The sequence below is a fragment of the Papilio polytes genome, unplaced genomic scaffold (genome assembly GCF_000836215.1).
Source record: "Papilio polytes unplaced genomic scaffold, Ppol_1.0 DF824047.1, whole genome shotgun sequence".
Classification (NCBI taxonomy): Eukaryota; Metazoa; Arthropoda; class Insecta; order Lepidoptera; family Papilionidae; genus Papilio; species Papilio polytes.
Window position 1 is genome coordinate 3133004 of NW_013525157.1, and position 19626 is coordinate 3152629.

Sequence of the window (19626 nt, forward strand, 5' to 3'; positions counted from 1 at the left end):
TACATTAAATATGTAACAGAACTCCGTAAGAAAGTTACGGATTTGAATTGTGTAAATTAGGATTTGAAGAAAAAACTTCTAAGCTGTTTGCTTCCTGTTTGGAACAGATATAAAAATGATTGAATTGATTAATATATTCTGTATTCCATCATTGTCATATTTTTTACCTTTATGACACTAAAAGTCAATGTCATAACAATAGTCCAAAAAGCACTCTCTTTCCTAAACATGTGACTAAAATAAATATGTAGACCAATCAGTCAATACAATACAAAACATTTATCAATATGAAACTGTGAGACAGTATAAACATATAATCATGAAACCCTATCGTCGAACTAACAAGGCTTTTATGGTGGAAGTGAGAAAAATTGTCCCTACCTTTATTACACTATTACTACTACTACTAGCTTTCCCGCGACTTCGTTCTCGTGGAATAAAAAATAGTAAAATGTAGCCTATGTTACTCAGTGATAAAGTAGCTTTTTAATAGAGAAAGACATTTTTAAATCGGCCCAGTAGTTTTTAAGTAATTTCAATACATACAAATATTTCCTCATTAAAATATTAGTGCAGATTTACCTCTTCGAGAAAGCTGCAGATATAAAAATGCAATAAGTAGAAGAGTATACATACCTTCCGCAAACCGCAATTACCTTTTCGAGTAACTTAAAAAGAATAAATAAAACGAAATGCAAATGTAAACAGTTCGATTATTTTATATCATAAGAAGGTGTATCATGAAATTAAATGGCAACGTATATGCACATTGATTTAAAACAAGCTTACGGAATATAGGGTACATCTTACTAAGATTATAAATGCGAAAGTTTAGATGGATGGATGGATAGATGTTTGTTAGCGTTTGTAGCCTAAACGACTGAAGGGATCTCCATGAAATTTGGCACAGATGTAGAGAATAGTCTGGAAGAACACATAGGCTCCTTTGTATCCCGGGAATAGTTACGGTTCCCGTGGGATTCATTGATTTAGTTTTTTAATGTTTACTCGATCATTCTGCAACGGTTCAACATATCTTATTGAAATTTGGCACAGATATAAAACAAAGTCTGGAGTACACATGGGATAAGCTTCATCCCCGAGAAATGTCCGGTTCCCGAGGGATACGTAGCTATTTGTAATTTATATAGTTCGTATGTTTTCTAATACTACGCGGACGAAGTTGCGGGCAACAGCTCGTAACCAATATAAAAACATGTCTATTTTTGACAGTTCCGGTCTGCTTCTCGGCTGGGGCGAGTGAAAGTTCTGGTAAAGGAATTCGCTTGCGACATCCGCAGTCTATGGCGATATGGTGCACCATTCCCCACCTTCCTCAAGCTCATCGCCACAATGCTTTTAATTCTCCTCGTTTTGATGCCCCTACTCTACCCTATATTCGTCGTGTGCGTTACTTATTTTGTTTATGAAGGACTTTTTTTAAGGTCAGTAATAGCAAATAACATTTTAATATTGTAGTCATCATCTTCTAATATCTTTTTATAATAGAAAATGGTAAATGAATAAGCAGTCACTTGATATTAATAAAATAAAAAAGTAAATGTACTGAAAATGAATATCTCTCTTTCTTTGAAGGGTAGACCATTCTAATATCTAATCTATCCATCTAATTTGTACAACTCTTTGCAATACTTCAAGGGTTAATTCTATTACTTACGCTGTGATATAGATGTTTTTTGTTACAGTTGGTGGCTAAACCAGCCTTATCATTTTTATCCCACGAGAATTATGAGCCGCGCTGTGTCCACCATTTTCCGTCCTTGTCCGGTTAATGACATGTGGAAGGTTCGCGAAGTATTGACCCGAAGTATTCTCCTAGCCCACTCACTAGCTACATCCGTCGACTACCTCTGTGTGATGCAGGGACTCCTTGATGACGCTTAACACGTATGTACTCATTAAAAATATACTTTTAATAGTAACATAAATATTTATTACTTTATTTATAATATTCTTGTCAAAATATGTTAATAAACTTCCTTTATTTTTCAAATAGCAATTTCTCGCTTTGTAAATTTAATGTACACTGGTTCGGAGTTTCTCAACACCAAGTCAGCTTGGAAGCGTAGGTCCGAACAAGTTGTCACTGGATGTAACCTAAAGTTTCTCATTATGCCGGACACTATTGATTTCATTACCATAATTGCAAATTTTTGACCTACAAAAACGTAAAAAAATAGCTAAGTTATCAATTAAAATAAAACCAAAATTAGGTAGGGTACATACCAATACAGTTCCTTGGGCCCGCACTAAAAGGTACGTAGGCATAATGATGACGCTTGGCAACATTTTCTGGTAGAAATCTGTCTGGATCGAACACCGATGGGTTCGGATACAAACGTTCATTACGATGCAGATCGTATATGTGGATGTGACAAGATGTTCCCGCCGGTACTGTGTAATTACCTGAAATTGTTACGATTAACAGTGGTAGAGCCCGCTTTAACATCTTCGCACAAATGGGCCGGCTCGCCCGGTGTAATACCACAACCACACAGAAAACAGGCGTGAAATGGAAGCAATTCCGCTTTTCGTCTGATGAGTGTGGTGCCAGAGGCCTTATTTTAGTCACTTTTCCTTTCCACCCTTTTCTTAAGAGGAAAGGATGGGAAGGAAAAGTGGATTTGACGGTGAAGGAGACGCATAGGAAGGAAAAATATCCTCTTTATATGCATATCTTCCTCTATCAATTAAGGCAATAGGCAACTGTCAATAGGCAACGCATCTGCAATTGCGGATGTTTATGGGTAGCAGTCGCTTTCCATATCGGTGGATTCAGGTGGCCGCTTGCTCGTTTGCCACCTTATGTTATGTATAAAAAAAAAGAATCAGACAAAAACAGCACAATTATATTAAAATTTGCTCTTTTGATATCAAAGACATTCTATTGAGTAGGTAAGATTGTTGTTCCTAGTACTTAACATATTCTGAAATGCTTAAAGTTGAGATTACTTACTTAAAGTTACAGATTCATTTAACCATCTACTAATAAAAGGCACTGGGGGGTAAAGTCTCAACGATTCCTTGATGCAGCGATCCAAGTAAGTCATCTTATGAAGATCGTCTACAGTTGCGGTTCGTTTAGTGTCACCAAATATTTCTTTTTGTTCTAAAATTACTTCGTCCTTGAAAAACAATAATATCCAAGGGTAATAAAGACGCAACAACCTAAATCACACTAACTATAAATGTGACAGTTTAGATGGATGGATGCTAGTTTGTAGATTAAATTGCTGTACGGATTCCAATGAAATTTAATATTGATGGAATATTCTGGAAGAACACGTAAGCAACATAATTTTATTTATTTATTTTTTAATTCCACGTGTACGGAATCGCGAGGGAAAGTTAGTTAAGAATAAATTAAACCAGGATCTATGACTAGAAAGGATCCGTTTGGCTTACTTCTTCCAAATCTATAAAATTAAGAAAATAAAAAAAAAACAACCTGTATCTCTGGATGGTTGGCCAACAACATCAGACAGTATGACAACCCAGTTGCCGTTGTGTCGTGACCCTGATATCATAAAGCAAATTATTTTCTATGTTGCATAACAGTATTAATATACAATCAACTGAACAGAAGGTACCTCAAACATGAAAGTGTCAACTTCTTCTTCAATACCAACTGTGTCGATAAGACCCTCTTGTTCTGCTAAAATAAGTAAATCTAACATTGTTGTTCTCTTTTTCTTAGAATACATCATTCTGTATTCGTCATCTCTACCTTCCGTCTCCTCGAAGAAATTTACACCATTCTCTTTTACATGTTTTTTTCGATCATTTATAATCGTACGTGTAAAATTATGATTAATACCAAGATACTTTTTCTGTCTCTTTCCCAATTCAGATAAATTAAAAATAAAATCTATATAGAAACAGATTGTGATGAATCTCTTTACCAAAATGGCTCCCAATTCGTGTATTGAATTCTTATAAGTCTTCCCTATCTTGTTGTCATTAAGTTTAGTGCCCATTATCGATTCTGAAAGTATTGTTATTAAAACTTCCATTTATTAATTTATTTTAAACATAAAAAGCGTACTTTTCTGAATAAAACAAAGTCAGCATTTGCGATGTCAATAAATCTTGAGTCTTTTGGTCTAAAAGTCAAGAAATTAGCGTGGATTAAGTTGGTTTTCGTATAAACTTTAGCTATCTTTTTGACCGACTTCCCAAAAGAAGGAGGTCCTCAATTCGTCTGCATGTTTTGTTTTTTAATGTCTGTTACGGCATAACTCCGCCGCTAGTGAAGCGATTTTGATAATTCTTTTTTTATCCGAAAGGTGCTTGCAGGTGGGTCCCATTTTTTTGTTTGATTTTTTCTAATTTCACTAAGAGATTAGCTATTATATTGATTATTTAATCATATAAATTGCTGAATGGATTTCAATTAAATTTGATATATGTAGATGGAAACGATAGTCCGGAAGAACACATCGGCTAATTTCATTTGTTTTTTTTAATTCTACATAGACGGAGTCGCGGGCGAAAGCTAGTAATAATACGTACCACAAATACTATTTAGAGTACAGTCAGACATAATTGGTACAATGTCAACGCGCGTGTCTACAATCTTGCCAAGAGATTCAACTAGACGATTTGTGTTTTCGACAATGCTCGCATAATATCTACGTAGTATACTGAAGTGGAAAGCTGGTGTTAGAATCTTTCTGCGATTCTGCCATTTTGTTCCTGATAAAAATTTTTGTTTGTTAATGTCGTGTATCATGTATCCAATTGTATATGCTAGTTAATAGAACAAACATACAAAAATTAATTAATATCCACGAGTATGAAGCAATTTATAAAGAGAATAATATTATTACACAAACCTGAACTTAATAACAATCCGTCCTGCAACCATGGTTTTAGAAATGTATAAGCCTGACTTTTCTCATGATATTTCATACTTGAAAGAATAACCTGAAATAGAAAACCTAATCTTCTCACAAATATTATAAATGCCAAACTTTAGATGGATGAACTGATCTCGATAAAATTTAGCATACATGTAGAGCATAGTCTGGAAGACATTTTTTTTGTAATAATATAAGGTAGCAAACGAGCACGCAGCCACCTGAATCCACCGAACTGGAAAGCGACCGCTGCCCATAAACAACCGCAATCTCAGATGCGTTGCCTACCCTTAATTGAAGGAGGAGGAGACGCACATTAAGAGGACATTTCCCCTTCCTATGCGTCTCCTCCACCATTAAATCCACTTTTCCTTCCCATCCTTTCCTCTTAAGAAAAGGGTGGAAAGGAAAAGGGACTAAAATTAGGCCTCCGGCACCGCACTCATCAGACGAAACGCGGAATTGTTTCCACTTCACGCCTGTTTTCTGTGTGGTCGTGGTATTACACCGGGCGAGCCGGCCCATTCGTCCGAAGAAGATAAAGCAGGCTCTACTACTGTTAGGCTGTTAAATTTTTTTTTCTATTTCTGCGCGTAAAGAGTTGCGGGCGGCAGCTAGTTATGAATATGGAAAATTTACCTCAACATCTTCCGGATTGTAAATGTTAACAGAAGCAATAGGAAAGCACCAAAATCTATAAATGCCATTTTTTTCTTTTGCTATTTGTCGTATCGATGAAAATAATTGCACTGAAACGATATTAATGAAAAAATGAAAAAAAAAATGAAAAACTTTTTTTTACGCCCGTAATTCTTCAAAGTAGGCAGATAATTACGGATTTCTCACTCCATGTGACCAGTGGTTTGTTTTTCAGTAGAAAAAAAATGTAATTTACCTGGTGGCAGTAATATTTCCAAAAGGTTTCCAATTAAAAATGTGTTTTTAAATCCTGGAATTTTCCACAGTAACATTGCTTTACGATTGTAGTTAAATAATAAGTTAATCAAAATCAACGCAACACATATTAATATCAAATAATAAATCATGTTTAATGAAACTACAGAGTACTCTGCATGCAGCAAAATTCCAGAGACAAATAATTATAATCGTCATGTGATAACTTTGTTATTAAATATGCCCTGACCTTGAAACACATAACTTTGTCTTAACTGATAATGAAAAATTAAATTTATTATTTTTAAATAGCTTCTTTGTTCAAAGTTCTCATACTGTTTTATTTTTAAATTAAATTATATAAACTATTATCTTGCGTTTTCGTAGCTATTAATCTTACAGTGTGCATAAAAAATCACAGCATTGTATTCAATAATTTTTTACCCCTTCTTTTCTTAATGGTTATGACAGAAGTAACAAGCACTCCTCGGCTGACACCGACATCAAAGTATTATTAATTGTACAATATAGACATAACAGCTACAATAACGGAGGTTTACTATTTTCTACGAATTTTTTCGTTACTTTTTAGTGTACTATTTTTTTGAGAATACTTTGTTTTTAGCGTTTTTTTACTTATAATTATTGTTTTTAATTTAAAGTTGTATACTTACGACCCTATTTATGGTTCAAATAATATAACTTTTATCTTATGAAGCGGCGAATTCAATCCTGATTGTTAACTGTGATTAAAATTGTTGTCATGTATTGTAGCAACAATTCCCTTCATTTTAAACCTCATATCGTTGAACTCATCCGTTGTCTATTCATAAAAATATATGCATCAGTTTAAAATTTAAAATGTAAAGTTCGACAGTGGTAAAGCCTGCTTTAACATCTTCGCACGAATGGGTCGGCTCGCCTTAGCAATACAAGGACCACACAGAAGACAGGCGTGAAGTTGAAGCAATTCTGCGTTTCGTCTGATGAATGTGGTGCCGGAGGCCCAATTTTAGTCCTTTTCCCGTTCCACCTTTTTTTAAAGAGAAGGATGGATGGAAAAGTGGATTTGACGGTGGAAGAGACGCATAGGATGGGGAAATATTCTCTTTATGTGCTTCTCCTCCTTCGTCGATTTAGGGTAGGCAACGCATCTGCATTGTGGATGTCTATGGGCAGCGGTCGCTTCACCATTTTGGCGGATTTAGGTGGCCACTTGCTCGTTTGCCACCTTTTTATACAAAAAAAAATAAATCATCGGCCTCGTCTTAAAGTCAATTCTAAGATATTGATATATTTAATATTGTCATGGAAGATATTTTTGCGGATATAGTTTTAGATATGAATTTATCATTTGTGGTTGAGTTATCTTAACTACTCTTACGCTGTATATCTTAACAGTAATCCCCGATCCCTTCTCGTAAAATATTTATCTTGTTATATAATGATTCCATCACTAAGGCTATAGAAGTATTTGTTTTATTTTGATATTTATTTCATCATATCCCGGGCTTTTACGGCCGTCGGTTCATCGGTGTAAGAGTAGCAAAAAATATGTTTCACGGCTAGTCTGCGAACGTTATTAAGATGTCTATAGAAGCAAGAAAGAATGCAATAAAACATATTTGATCAACATATTACATTTAACTATAATAATAGAATAACTATAATTTCAAACAACTTATAGAAAAATTTCAAATCTCGTTACTCAGAATCTGAAAGTAGTAATTGATTGGGATTTTTTTTTATTAAAACTGATAAAACAATATTAATGATAAACAATTATATAAAATAAGTAAAAAAGTATTTCATCATCATCTCCCCTGCTTTATCCTACTCCCGTATGGTCGGCGCGCCAGGTTTTTGTCCTCCAAATAACTGTATCTTCCGGCATCTCAGTCATCACTCCCTTTTTCATCATGTCACCTTTCACGCAATCCATCCATCTCTTTCTAGGTCTACCTCTACCGGTGTACCCCTCCACATTCATAACTAACGCCCTCCTTATCTTAAGTAAAATAGTATTTATAAACGAGATACTAGTTGCTGTCATAATGTGTAATAGGACTAGATTTTAATTATAAAGACCAAAGATAATTGTTTCATAATTTCTATTAAAAAAAAAAAAACGAAAGAAAACAAAGTACCAACCATCCTTTATTTTTCGACCTTTCATTGACCTAATTACTAATTCTGACATAGAAACGATAGATAATCCCACGTCTTCATTTTATCAGGAGGAAATTCGGCAACCTCTCGAGATTGTGGTTAAATAGTTGGTGAAGAGAAGAGAGGTGGCCCTCCCGCGGACCAGTTGGCTGTTGTAACTCCGCGGCGACACAGCGCGCGGCAAGATGGCGTTCCGTACTGTTATTGCCTTGTTTACACTCTACCAATTGTAAGTATTGAGTAACTTTATGTTCATGTAACGTAATGTAACTTACAAGCTATAGTAAAAGAGGGTTTTGATGAAGTATTAATTTTAAATAGCTATATTTCTAATTTAATTAATAGGCAAAGCAAGTCTCAATATCATTGCATAAAATCAATTTTAAATCTGTATTAGGTATTATAGTTATAAAATTGATTCTATTCATAATAGTTCTAATAAATTATTACAGTCTTATGCTATAATTAATTTATTGTCTAAAAATATTTTGGATAAAGTAAGGCACCAACTCAATTAACGGAACAAAGATTTTCATCTGCAGTTTTAAAAACTAACCTCAAAAAGCGTATTACGATATTTCGTATTCTTGCATTACGTCTTTGGTGCCATTGTAAGTAAAACTTGGTCAGCAAAAAGTACCGTTTACGCTCAACCGGTCTTTCAATTGAAATCCATACATTAACACTGACGTAACATTTATTAAAGACTTTATCTTTATACATATGCTATTATAAATAATAATTACCAGGAAATAATCTAGATTAACATTTGCCCGATTTCCGAAGAACACCCTAACAGTTTAGTATGCATTTTTGTACCTTTTCCTTACATGCCATTTACTGAAACATTACGTAATTAATCAAGTAACAAGTTATAACACCAATTGTTTTAGTGCTTGTTGGCGATTGCCGATTTACCCTTTTTTAATAATACAAATATTCAGTAAATCATTTATTTTCTTTGCCATTAGTTTTGTACGTAAAGTAAATGAGGTTTTGATAATAATTTAAATTAGTCGTACAATTTGGAATTCTGAAGGCATATAATCGAACGTGTAATTTTTATTTCAAAATATAGTTTACTAGCTTTCGCCTGCGACTCCGCCCGCGAGGAATTAAAAACAAAAACAAATATGAGTACCCCATGTGTTCTTCCAGACTAGTCACTATATCTACACCAAATTTCATCGAAATCTGATCAACCATTTAGGCTACAAACTCTAACAAATATCCATCCATCCGTTCATCCATCTAAATTTTCACACTTTCAATAGTAGTATGATGTTAATTAACATTGATATATATTTTTTTAAATTTAAGCTTGTCAATTAACTTAAAACTATTTTAGAACTGAATTTCATTTGTTAATTTTAGCAAGCAAATGATAGCGTTTATACGATATATTCCTTTGAACATTACAATAATATACGTATGTTACAAACGTCCCCATCAAAGCATACAATCAGTAATAGCAATGTTTGCGTACGCGATGAGACTCGGAATAATTAATTTAAATTATGACGCGGGTTGACTCCTGCCTCGACACACTTTCCACAACCAATTATCACAGGGTCGCGGCGCATTAAAAATACTCGACTACTAAGTTTGATAACATGAAAGCTAACCTTAAAACACGTATTTTTCCTAAATTTATAAATGAGCATATCACGAAAATAAGCGGAATAAATAATATCCACGGAGATTCCAGAACCCTCTCCTATTGCAATAGAGGCTAGCCACCGAGAGGGTTTTAGCGGGTCAAACCCCACATAACAATGTCTTCCCCTCAGAAGGTATCTTTTGAAGATTTCCCCCGATACCAAAAAAAGTAACCGTAAGTCAAATGTGTAGGTCTTTTAGCAGAACCAAATCTTTTAGTAGAAAAGAAATAACATGAATATGATTAACAGGAGTCAAGCGCACTACACTAAATTCCCGGAAGGTTTTACATTCGGTGTAGCGACGGCTTCGCATCAGATTGAAGGCGCGTGGAATGTCAGCGGTAAGACCATAACTTGTTTAATTTTTCGTATCTGATATCTTTGAATAACATGCTCAAACTTATTTTGATTGCTTGCTAATTCACTAGTGAAAGACCTATCGGTGAGAGAATTTTCACAATTGACTTCAAATATATTTTAAACAAATTTATTTAGAAGTTGCTGGTATATACAGCGGTTTTAAAATTATATCTCCCAGAGGTATTTATCAAATATCTCAAGTAGGATTAGCCGCACTGTCAATCATTTTTGTTTATCTACAATCAATATAGCTTGAAGGAAGTTCAAGAGTTTGCAAAGATTACGAAAGAGTATTTTTGAATTGTCTTTACATTGTTCTTATCAATTTCACAAAAATCGAAAACAGTACTTATGTGAGTTTACGCATGATTGAAGCTTATTACTCGTAATTACAGTTAATAACTAAAGTAATATAGTTAAAATATAACAACCCGCATATATCATATTTATGTCCTTAGATCGATTTGCATATGCCCCTTTTACAAGTATGTTCCATTCAAAGGTTAAGAAAGAAAATTAAGAATTAAGTTCCCATTTAGAATCTATATCGATTAGAAATGTAACCGTAAAAAATATCAGCACGATTCTATAAGTTGTTGTGTGCATTGGACATTTCACCGTAATGAATGACCTCTGCTTTACAGGGAAATCAGAAAATGTATGGGATCGGTTGACTCACACACGTCCCGAGATGATCGCAGACGGTACTAACGGCGACGTGGCATGTGACTCTTACAACCGGTACCTGGAGGATGTGGAGGAGCTGGCTTACCTCGGCGTCGACTTCTATCGTTTCTCGCTTTCCTGGTCTCGCATCCTGCCTACTGGCCGCGTGGATCAAATCAATCCCGACGGCATCCGGTACTACAATGCTTTGCTAGACGCCCTCGCTGAAAACAACATTGAACCTTTAGTAAGTTATTGGAATTAATATACGAAGATTGCGTTGTGTCTTACGACACGACAGTGTGCTGTCCAGATTTTTGTATTAAAGAGACACACACTTAATCGTTTTATTCAGTGTTATTCAATCGGATGCTTTCGTGCGCAGGTAACGCTGTTCCACTGGGACTTGCCTCAAGCACTCCAAGACCTCGGTGGTTGGGCGAACCCGAAAATGATCGACTACTTCCGCGACTACTCCGACGTTTGCTTCAGAGAGTTCGGTCACCGCATCAAGTCGTGGATCACGTTCAATGAGCCTTACGAAATCTGCGAGGACGCGTACGGTGATGAAAAGAAAGCCCCCGCCATTGACAGTCACGGCGTAGGAAATTATCTGTGCAGTGAAACACTCCTCAAGGCCCACGCCGAATCATATCACCTCTACAACGAGACCTACAGGCCGAAGCAGGATGGGAAAATCATGATCTCCATCAACGCCATCTGGTATGAGCCGAGCGATCCGAGCAATGCTGAACAAGTCGCCTTAGCTGAAGTCGCCAATCAATTTAAAGTAAGTAAAGCGCAATATAATACAATGACTTTTCCACATTAACGTCTAAAATTCAATCATGCTCTCTTTCTCTTTTAGTTCGGATGGTTCGCTCACCCGATCTTCACAGAGGAAGGCGGCTTCCCGGCCGTCATGATCGAGAACGTCGCCCAGCAAAGCGCGGCCGAGGGCTTGCCCAAATCCCGCCTCGAACAGTTCGACAACCACTGGATACAACGCATCAAGGGAACATCAGACTTCCTCGGCATCAACCACTACACGACGCATCTCATCACCGGCGCTGGCGTCGACCCCATCGCTAAGTCTCCCTCCTGGCTCAAGGATATCGGAGCAGTGACGTCGATGGACGTCGGAGGTGATTCTGCTTCCGAATGGCTTCGGGTAAACAATTATTTAATATCATTATTAATTTCCACCACAATTAAGCTTTAATAAAAAATTATCATTTCAGATCGTACCGACAGGCTTCGCCAATCTTCTCAGATGGTGCAAGAGCTCGTACAATGACCCGCCCATCTACATCACTGAGAACGGCTGCTCGGACCGCGGCACTCTCGAGGACTACGGACGTATCAAATACTTTAATGTAAGTTTAGAAACACTTCTATAACAATCTACGATGTCCTTACGCGTTTCAGTACCATCACGCGATATCTTGTTCTGTGTATTATGCTTCTGAAATAAAGAAATATAATCTCTTAAACACAATATGAACGCTTTCAGGATTACCTAACGGAGATTCTGAACGTGATTTACGAAGATGGAGTTAAAGTGTTGGGTTACACGGCGTGGACCTTGATGGACAACTTCGAATGGAGAGCTGGATTCTCGTACGTATTGCAATCATTCACTTCAGTATTAAGTTTAGTAAATACACTTCTTACAGTCTTCGTTCGCGGTATTTTAGTCACAGATAAATAAAATTAAATAAATAAAAGAAATAATCCTACTCTAGTTTTAACTTGTATCTAAATTTTCGAACCATTAGATACAAAAATCTGAGTAAATTTTCTAAAAGTTGATTTATTGAAGTGAACGCTTCGGTCTATACCACGTGGACATAACCGACCCGGCGCGGCCGCGCACGCCCAAGCTGTCTGTAGAATACTTCAAGCAGCTCGTCGCCAACAGAGAACTGCCGCAGGATGATCGCTTCAAGGACCCCGCGGTATGATGTTTGTACTAAATTCACTTAAAATAGCGCCAAAGTAAAATGTTATTAGATTTTTTAATACGCTTAATACTTATTTTGATAGCAGCTGTTGTTAATGCTTTTAGTTTGCATGCGATAAATAGTTTATATTTTATTCTTCTTTAGAATTATTTTCCTTTGTAAATAGGAGCGGTGTAAGAAAGAAAATTTTCTTTTATCCTTGCTATGCAAATTACAGCAGATTCTTTTGAACATGCGTCCAAAATGAACAAATTATTAACAATTATGAGGTTTTCTATAGTAGTCCTTGAGGTTAGTGCTTGCAAAATTATGCCATTTGATGAACACAATGAAAAGATAAAACCAGAAACATCTATCATATATTATTGGATCACAAAACCTTTTTTTATTTGTTTAAATTAGATGTTTTTGGTTTTATCATATTTTATCTGTTACGATTTTTTTTTATCTGTCATGCCTAAAAATAACACTCAATGCTCCTATGTAAACTATCGCAAGCCAAAATTTTCCGGTTTAATCCACGTTTTGTACTTTTAAATTAACTTGATTAATACAATTTTCTAAGTAAATTTGAAAATAACATTACCAAGAAGAACTGTAGATTTTAGCTGTCATTTTTGATGTGTTATTATAATTTTTAAAATTTTGTCTGGCATAATTTCCGATTCAAACATATATTCGTTTACGTTGGAGCCATTTGCACTATATTTTAATTACAGCACGATATTTCTGTCATTTAACAGGTGAGGAAATCATAATGCATGCGGTGTTGGATCCATGGGGTTTGCTGACACGAGGATTTATTCACATAGAATGTTAATAAAAATAAAATTCTTTTTCTTTCAACAGCATAAATCTAAATCAGAATTATGAATATAAAAGGAAGAAAATGAAACATTTAGTTGATATTGAAACAAATATTTATTTAATTCATATAATATCAAATTATTTACAATGAAATTAAAGCAAATAAAAATTAAAAAAAAATGACATTTGTAATTTCATTGTTATAATATTGATAGACATGTTATATACACTACATAGAAAACTTGCATCTGTTCAGACTGAAAAGATATGTTTATAATTAAAGGCTATCTTAAGAAATAAACTATATATTGTTTTACTTGATATATTGTTCAGTAAATTATTCAGTGTAAGCTCTGCTGAGTGAAGTGGAGTGGAGTGGTGGTAACATGGAATGTTTCTTTTATGTCATAAAGCGAGAGCGAAGAGTCCGAACCAACGGTGACAAAGGCCCTGCTTGCTTGAATTGGCACGTCGGATACAAGAGCATTCTTATCCCCCACGTGCCAAATCAAATGCAACTAAGTATGCCCATTTATCATTGCATTTTTATTCGCAAACCGAAGCTTCCAAACCGCGCTACGATGTAACAAATGACATTTATTAAATTCAATCACTGCCACGGATTATACTTTCTACTGTCGGACCAAAAAAAACTTTATAAAAGAAGCATTTAAGAATAATGAACCGAACAATATGAAAAGCGTTGTAACTTAAAAATATAAAGAAATAATACACGACAAATACAAAATAAAGGACAACGAACGGATCTACAGAATACAAAATTATATGTATCATAAACCCAGCACCGCTACACCTAATTACAATAGTTACACAGTTGCTATGCGATATAACCTCAAAAGTTACAATAAGTCTTACAAGAATAGTACTTTTACTAATATGGCAAAGTTTTCAATGTAGCATTTTAATAAGGCCTAATCTGGGTATTTAAAATCAAGCTAACTGTATAAAATAGACTAGGTGGGTTTAAACAATTTCGAAATACGCACTTCCGCACCGATAGTATAAAAAGGAGTATTGTCGCAGTCAAACGTGATAAATCCACGTAACAGGTTAAATGTTAAATAAGGTAATTTGTCAATCGACTAACGGTCGGTGATAGCCGTCAGCTAACACTGTCACAAACAGCCGATGTCACGCAGTACACGCATCGCAAACATTACAATATACTAAGTAAACATTAAAGTTGCCAGATAACTATCTATGTCACGATTTAACTAACTAATCTAACCATAATCTCAAAAATACGCAAGGACGGTGTAAGTAGACAAACACGTTACAAGTATATAATTAGTTTTAATTCCGATTAACATCGAGTCACCAATAAGTGCACAAATACTTCAACATTATAAAACACAATAAATAATTTTAATAAAGGCACAATAAGGCACAGTTATGATGTTATCACATTTAATTATTCATCGATAGAGTTAATATCGTCAATTCACATGTCGAGTTGATGAAAGTCGAGGATTTCCAATAGTCTAATTAAAGAGTATGGGAACCTAGCTCACGAATAAAGGCGATGCAATTTTTCTACTTTCAACTAAGAAAGAAGTTTTGCAGCGAGCGCCATTTTTCCCCTCGCACAGTTTAGTGTCACACGATAAAATAATACTTACTCATACTGTTTAGATTTTAACACAAATTCTATTGTGTTATTAACTTCAAGGACAAAAGATTTTAATGTTAATTTCGTATCTTTTTATCAAATGCCCTTTTACATTAACATGAATAAAACATTGAGTACACAAAAATATCGATTACTCCACACATTACAACGCACTTATATATATCAAACGAAAACGCTTATTTTACATAATTTCGTATTAATATCTCATTCAAATAAATGCCGAGATGCAAATTCCAATAATATGTGACGCTCAGACGGTATTGAGGCTTATCACGAATATTCGTGACAGTTTTCGTAACGTCTTCGACAAAATTTATATCAGATTCCTGCAGCCGTAAAATACACCAACAAATCTCGTACAAATGTCGATAACATTACGCAATGTTCTCGCAATTGTTACTTAAACATTCGTGATAAACTCTCTGTTAGCTAACACCGTAACAAATACCTATTGCCGTCTCTTTCACTCTTATTGAAAAAAGATAGCAATAGGTGTTCTTACAACGTTGATCTGTACCGTAAAGTGCTCACATCGGTTGTATCTAGCAGTAATATTCACACAATGTCCGTCCACACACTACGCTAGTTATTGTCATTTTCTGAGTGAAATATACACCAACAATCCTGTCGTTACCTCTTCCCCGCAGTTGTTGCTGACCAACCGTACGATACGCGAAAGCGACATACACACTGATCTCTATAAATGGACAGGCTCCGAAATGATAGCTTTTGCTGCATTCCAACTGAAATGATCCCGATAAGTTAGTGACAGTTCGAATCCTCATCACTGTCAGCGCCAAAAGACGAAAAAGAAATACATTCACAACACACCTATCCTATCCATTAATAGAGGTCAGTAATACCACACAACCGTAGATTGACACTGTCTGTCTCTATTTTCTCAAAGAGAATGAAAAGGACAACATGTAATACAAGTTCAACGGATAATAAGATGCTTTGGATAAAAGTCACAAATTCCTGTTTATGTAGTATGTAGTAGCGTCGTGTCTCTATTGAAATTAGGAGCATATAGTCTACTGTGGGACATTTAAGTATAATTAATGAATATTAAAAATATTTTTGTTTTTTTTTTACTTTTTTTAAGACCTCCATTTTCTAAAGAAAAATAGATTTTGTATAACTAATACTAAAATATTTAACTATAACCTTATTATATAAACTGTATATGATAGTTATCTAATAATAGCTAAATAATGCTGCATATTACAAAACATAACATTAAAAAATGTTTCATATATGAAAAGCAATACTATAATAATCAATAAAAAGTAAAATATAAAGATCTTATGAATAAAACATTCTGAGAAAAGATTTTGGAGGTTATAATCAAAATAAATCTAATACGAATTTGTGTAGTAAAACAAGTGAATTTTAATTGTTTTGATGCGAAACAAAACAATTAACTTAATAATAATGTTTGTATTGACCTGACAGACTCGGCATGTGTGTTTGTCGCATCGCTACCGCGCGGTCAGTCTGCGGGGTCAGTGCCACTTTCACACGAGGACAGACTAACAAGGCAGAATAAGCACTATTATTACTTGATCCCAGTATGTGCGTTCAAATTGCCGTACTGGAGTACTATCCTGATTGTGCTACCCTCGTGTGAAATTAGCATAAGCGGTAAGTACTAAATTAACAGTATTATAACTAAGTAGGTCCCCGGCCCATGTCTAGAGTCAGATCTAGAGCCAGGTGAGCACGTTGTCCGTCTTGCTCGGCGTCGAGTTGATCAGGGATTGTACGTCGTCCAGTAATATGTCGTTGGTGAATTCGCTCAACTGAAAATATTAAAAAAAATTATGTCATTTTAGGTTATATCCGATTGTTAGGTGTCTGCAGCTAATAGTGGTCTTACAATGAACTGATCTGTTTCAACATTTGTTCCTTGTTAGAAAATAAATTATCAAAACACGCCGAAATGATACATAATGCTTAAGTTAAGGTATTTTAATCTGCCCACAGTTATAAATATCAAATTCTTTTTCAAATTAAACATATTAAACACTAACTGTTGCTACCGACTTCGGTCGCGTCAATTTAAAAAATATGGCCAGATAACGTAGCTTTTTAATGGTGAAAGATTATTTGTAATCGGCCCAGTAGTTCTTGAGTTTTTTCAATACATATAAAAATACAAATCTTTCCTTTTTATAATATTAGTTTCGAAGGCGAACGAAAGGCGTTTTTGTAGCCTTCCTACAAAGACAAATATGAACAGCAATACGTTACCTGTAGTGAAGGCACCAGGTCGTCGGTGGGGTCAATATTGTCGCCGAGCGAGATGTCAGGGTCGATAGCGCCCGCCTCGCTAGTGCAGTCCATGCGGTCATCCATGCCGGCCAGGAAGTCCTCGGGTGTGTGCGGCATGGAGTAGGAGGGGTTGACGGCCATGCCCAGGCCGCTGTCGGCAGACTCCTGGCGCTGGTGCTCAGTCAGACCGGACAGGAAGGGGTCGAGGTCTGCGGCCGCGCCCCCGCCCGCCCCCGGCACCCCCGCAGCGCCCGCGCCGCCGCTCGCCAGCGACGACACGATCGAGCTCGATTGCCGGCCCATTAACTCTTGCTGGAGAAATTTTCATGCATCTTGAGCATATGTTATATTGTAATTCCGTCGCGTATTACCGTTCACGGTAAGATAGGTTTTTGTGAACGGATATAATTTGTAATAAGAGATAATGTTTACATAAAATAAATATTAAATGAATTTAAAATCCGATTGTGTTTTTTCTCAACTTTTTTTATCCTTTTCTCCTTAAAGAACCTAATCCATGCTTTCGACGAATAAACTGAAAACTATTTCCGTCTACCTCGAATTAATTAAAAGACGTGAGAGATTTTTCAACATTATTTATATCTAAATTATAGTAAACTGTGTTCTTATGATGTCCCAGTTAAAACATAATAAAAATGTAATGTTAAAAATAAAATGAACCTACGTCATAGTCGGGCGGTATGCGAGTGAGTGTCCGGGTGTATTTAGACGCTCACTATCACTGTATATCTGTTACTATCACTATATCTCTTTATATCGTGATAGAACCAAAATGGTTTATCAATTATGTCATCATGCCGTAATCATTGTAATTTAGATTTTCATCATTCACTCTTTTACTTGACTTGACTTTGAACTTGACAATTTCAAGAAGAAGAAGAATGTCTACCAAACAGGAGTTTTAATTATTGCGTAATGTTTTAACTTTTGGGTATTACAAGATTCAAACTTTACATCACTCAAAGCCCAAGTCTTCCAATGATAGAAACATATAAATGGTAAACAGCCAAAGTTTACCTGGAGCATGATCTCCTGCTGGCGTTGCTTGAGCCGCTCGCGTTCCATCTGCAGCGACTGCAGGCGGAGCTTCTGCTGGCAAGCCTGCAGGGACGCGTTAGCCCAGCCGCCGCCCGCTGCCCCCGCGCCTGCCACCGGCGTGCGCTGCAAGTGTTGTGCTGGAAACAACCACAATACACGTGAATACAGCACATATTACACAGACAAGAGACACATCTATTGGTTTATTTGTCATTGAACAATAGTATACAGGTATCAACGCTTCAAACTACCACCATACGCGCCTTAAGTTGGCAGCTGCAGCTTCAAGAGAACAGCTGTTGACAGTTGCTCGCCGATAGCTATAATCTGACCGTATGTTAGCACTTGATTGTAAACATACTCTATGATGGAAGGAGGTATGAAACTTACGTATTCTAGGATCGAACCAGGACGTGGTGCGCGCGGCATGGTTGATGAAGTAGACCTCGCCTTCGGGTGTGGCGGCCTGCTCCCAGCCGTCTGGCAGCGGGCCCAGCGGGTCGCTCGCCGTGCTACTACTTGTACTCTTCGCTGCTGAAATTAATCGATAACGATCGATCAGCACTAATCTTATGTGAATATAAATCGGTAATTGGCAAAAGTAATCGATGTCTGATACTCTCAACAGCGACTAGTTGCAAGCGGACATTGGGATAGGACTTTTATACGGGTTCAAAGGTTATTTGTGTTATATTCAGGGTATATAAGTCTATATTAGTTTCATATTAAAATAACAAAGAGTATGTAAAAATACGATCAAAAAATACATATATAAATAGGTGTTTTCAAGAAATATTCATCTAATTTTTAAATTTTATCCGTTAAACCTACCTGTACATAAATATAAAATAATATAGTTCGGATATTGATGTTTGTAGAAATATTGCTATTTTTGATGGCAACAGTAATTATAAAAAAAAATATTATGTAAAAGGTGTCATACAGCGACGGGTAGATGTCGCTAGCATCGCGGCGACCTGTGCAAGCGCAACACGGAATGATTCACGCGCGGATGTCGCCGCGCCGCCGCCTGCGGCCTGCGCGCCGCAATCGCATCTCACGCGGCTATATTAATGCATACGTGTGCGGTGTGAGGTGTGAGGTGTGCCACGCAACAAACGAGTGCTCATTCATAAACAACTTTGATATTCATAAGCGTGCGTTCGCACGGGCAGACTTTGTACGCCGCGGTAAAGTTCAAGGTCAGCAGACTTTTTACGCCCACGAGATAGGTGTTCGTA

General features: G+C 36.1%; 4 protein-coding genes across 8 annotated transcripts in view; 2 read left to right on the forward strand and 2 right to left on the reverse strand.

The window, feature by feature from the left end:
• The first annotated feature begins 3 nt into the window (after nt 1–3).
• On the forward strand, nt 4–1945 carry LOC106100563. The gene is made up of 3 exons (XM_013279444.1): nt 4–361; nt 1234–1445; nt 1707–1945. The coding sequence occupies exons 1-3, from the start codon at nt 320–322 to the stop codon at nt 1903–1905; spliced, it is 453 nt and encodes a 150-aa protein (XP_013134898.1). The 5' UTR covers nt 4–319; the 3' UTR covers nt 1906–1945.
• Nucleotides 1946–1965: 20 nt separating this feature from the next.
• Nucleotides 1966–5851, reverse strand: LOC106100343 (cytochrome P450 4C1-like). Its single transcript, XM_013279167.1, has 9 exons — nt 5776–5851; nt 5520–5629; nt 4857–4947; nt 4534–4716; nt 3612–4006; nt 3470–3538; nt 2978–3194; nt 2248–2427; nt 1966–2179 (listed from the first exon to the last, which is right to left on the reverse strand). Exons 1-9 carry the CDS (start codon nt 5849–5851, stop codon nt 2010–2012), a joined length of 1491 nt encoding a protein of 496 aa, XP_013134621.1. The 3' UTR covers nt 1966–2009.
• On the forward strand, nt 2995–13513 carry LOC106100558 (myrosinase 1-like). Of its 3 annotated transcripts, none has more exons than XM_013279436.1 (10): nt 2995–3062; nt 8012–8172; nt 9854–9945; nt 10609–10877; nt 11016–11420; nt 11499–11801; nt 11872–12006; nt 12144–12250; nt 12453–12588; nt 12761–12871. In XM_013279436.1, exons 2-10 carry the CDS (start codon nt 8129–8131, stop codon nt 12839–12841), a joined length of 1572 nt encoding a protein of 523 aa, XP_013134890.1. In that variant the 5' UTR covers nt 2995–3062; nt 8012–8128; the 3' UTR covers nt 12842–12871. The 3 variants fall into 3 exon arrangements, with proteins under 3 accessions (XP_013134890.1, XP_013134891.1, XP_013134892.1); XM_013279437.1 differs by lacking the exon at nt 12761–12871 and adding an exon at nt 13444–13470 and having other exon boundaries at nt 2997–3062; XM_013279438.1 differs by lacking the exon at nt 12761–12871 and adding an exon at nt 13338–13513 and having other exon boundaries at nt 2998–3062.
• A 2946-nt stretch (nt 13514–16459) lies between these two features.
• LOC106100562 (transcriptional coactivator yorkie) overlaps nt 16460–19626 on the reverse strand; it is a 37509-nt gene continuing 34342 nt past the window's right edge. The window contains exons 3-6 of one of the 3 annotated variants that reach the window (XM_013279442.1): nt 18776–18916; nt 18365–18522; nt 17306–17638; nt 16460–16854 (exon numbers count right to left, since the gene is read on the reverse strand). In XM_013279442.1, the coding sequence (XP_013134896.1) occupies nt 16759–16854; nt 17306–17638; nt 18365–18522; nt 18776–18916 (728 nt within the window). In that variant the 3' untranslated portion in view covers nt 16460–16758. Of the gene's footprint in view, nt 16855–17305; nt 17639–18364; nt 18523–18775; nt 18920–19626 lie in introns of all 3 variants that reach the window. The other 2 variants (XM_013279441.1, XM_013279443.1) reach the window with 2 other exon arrangements.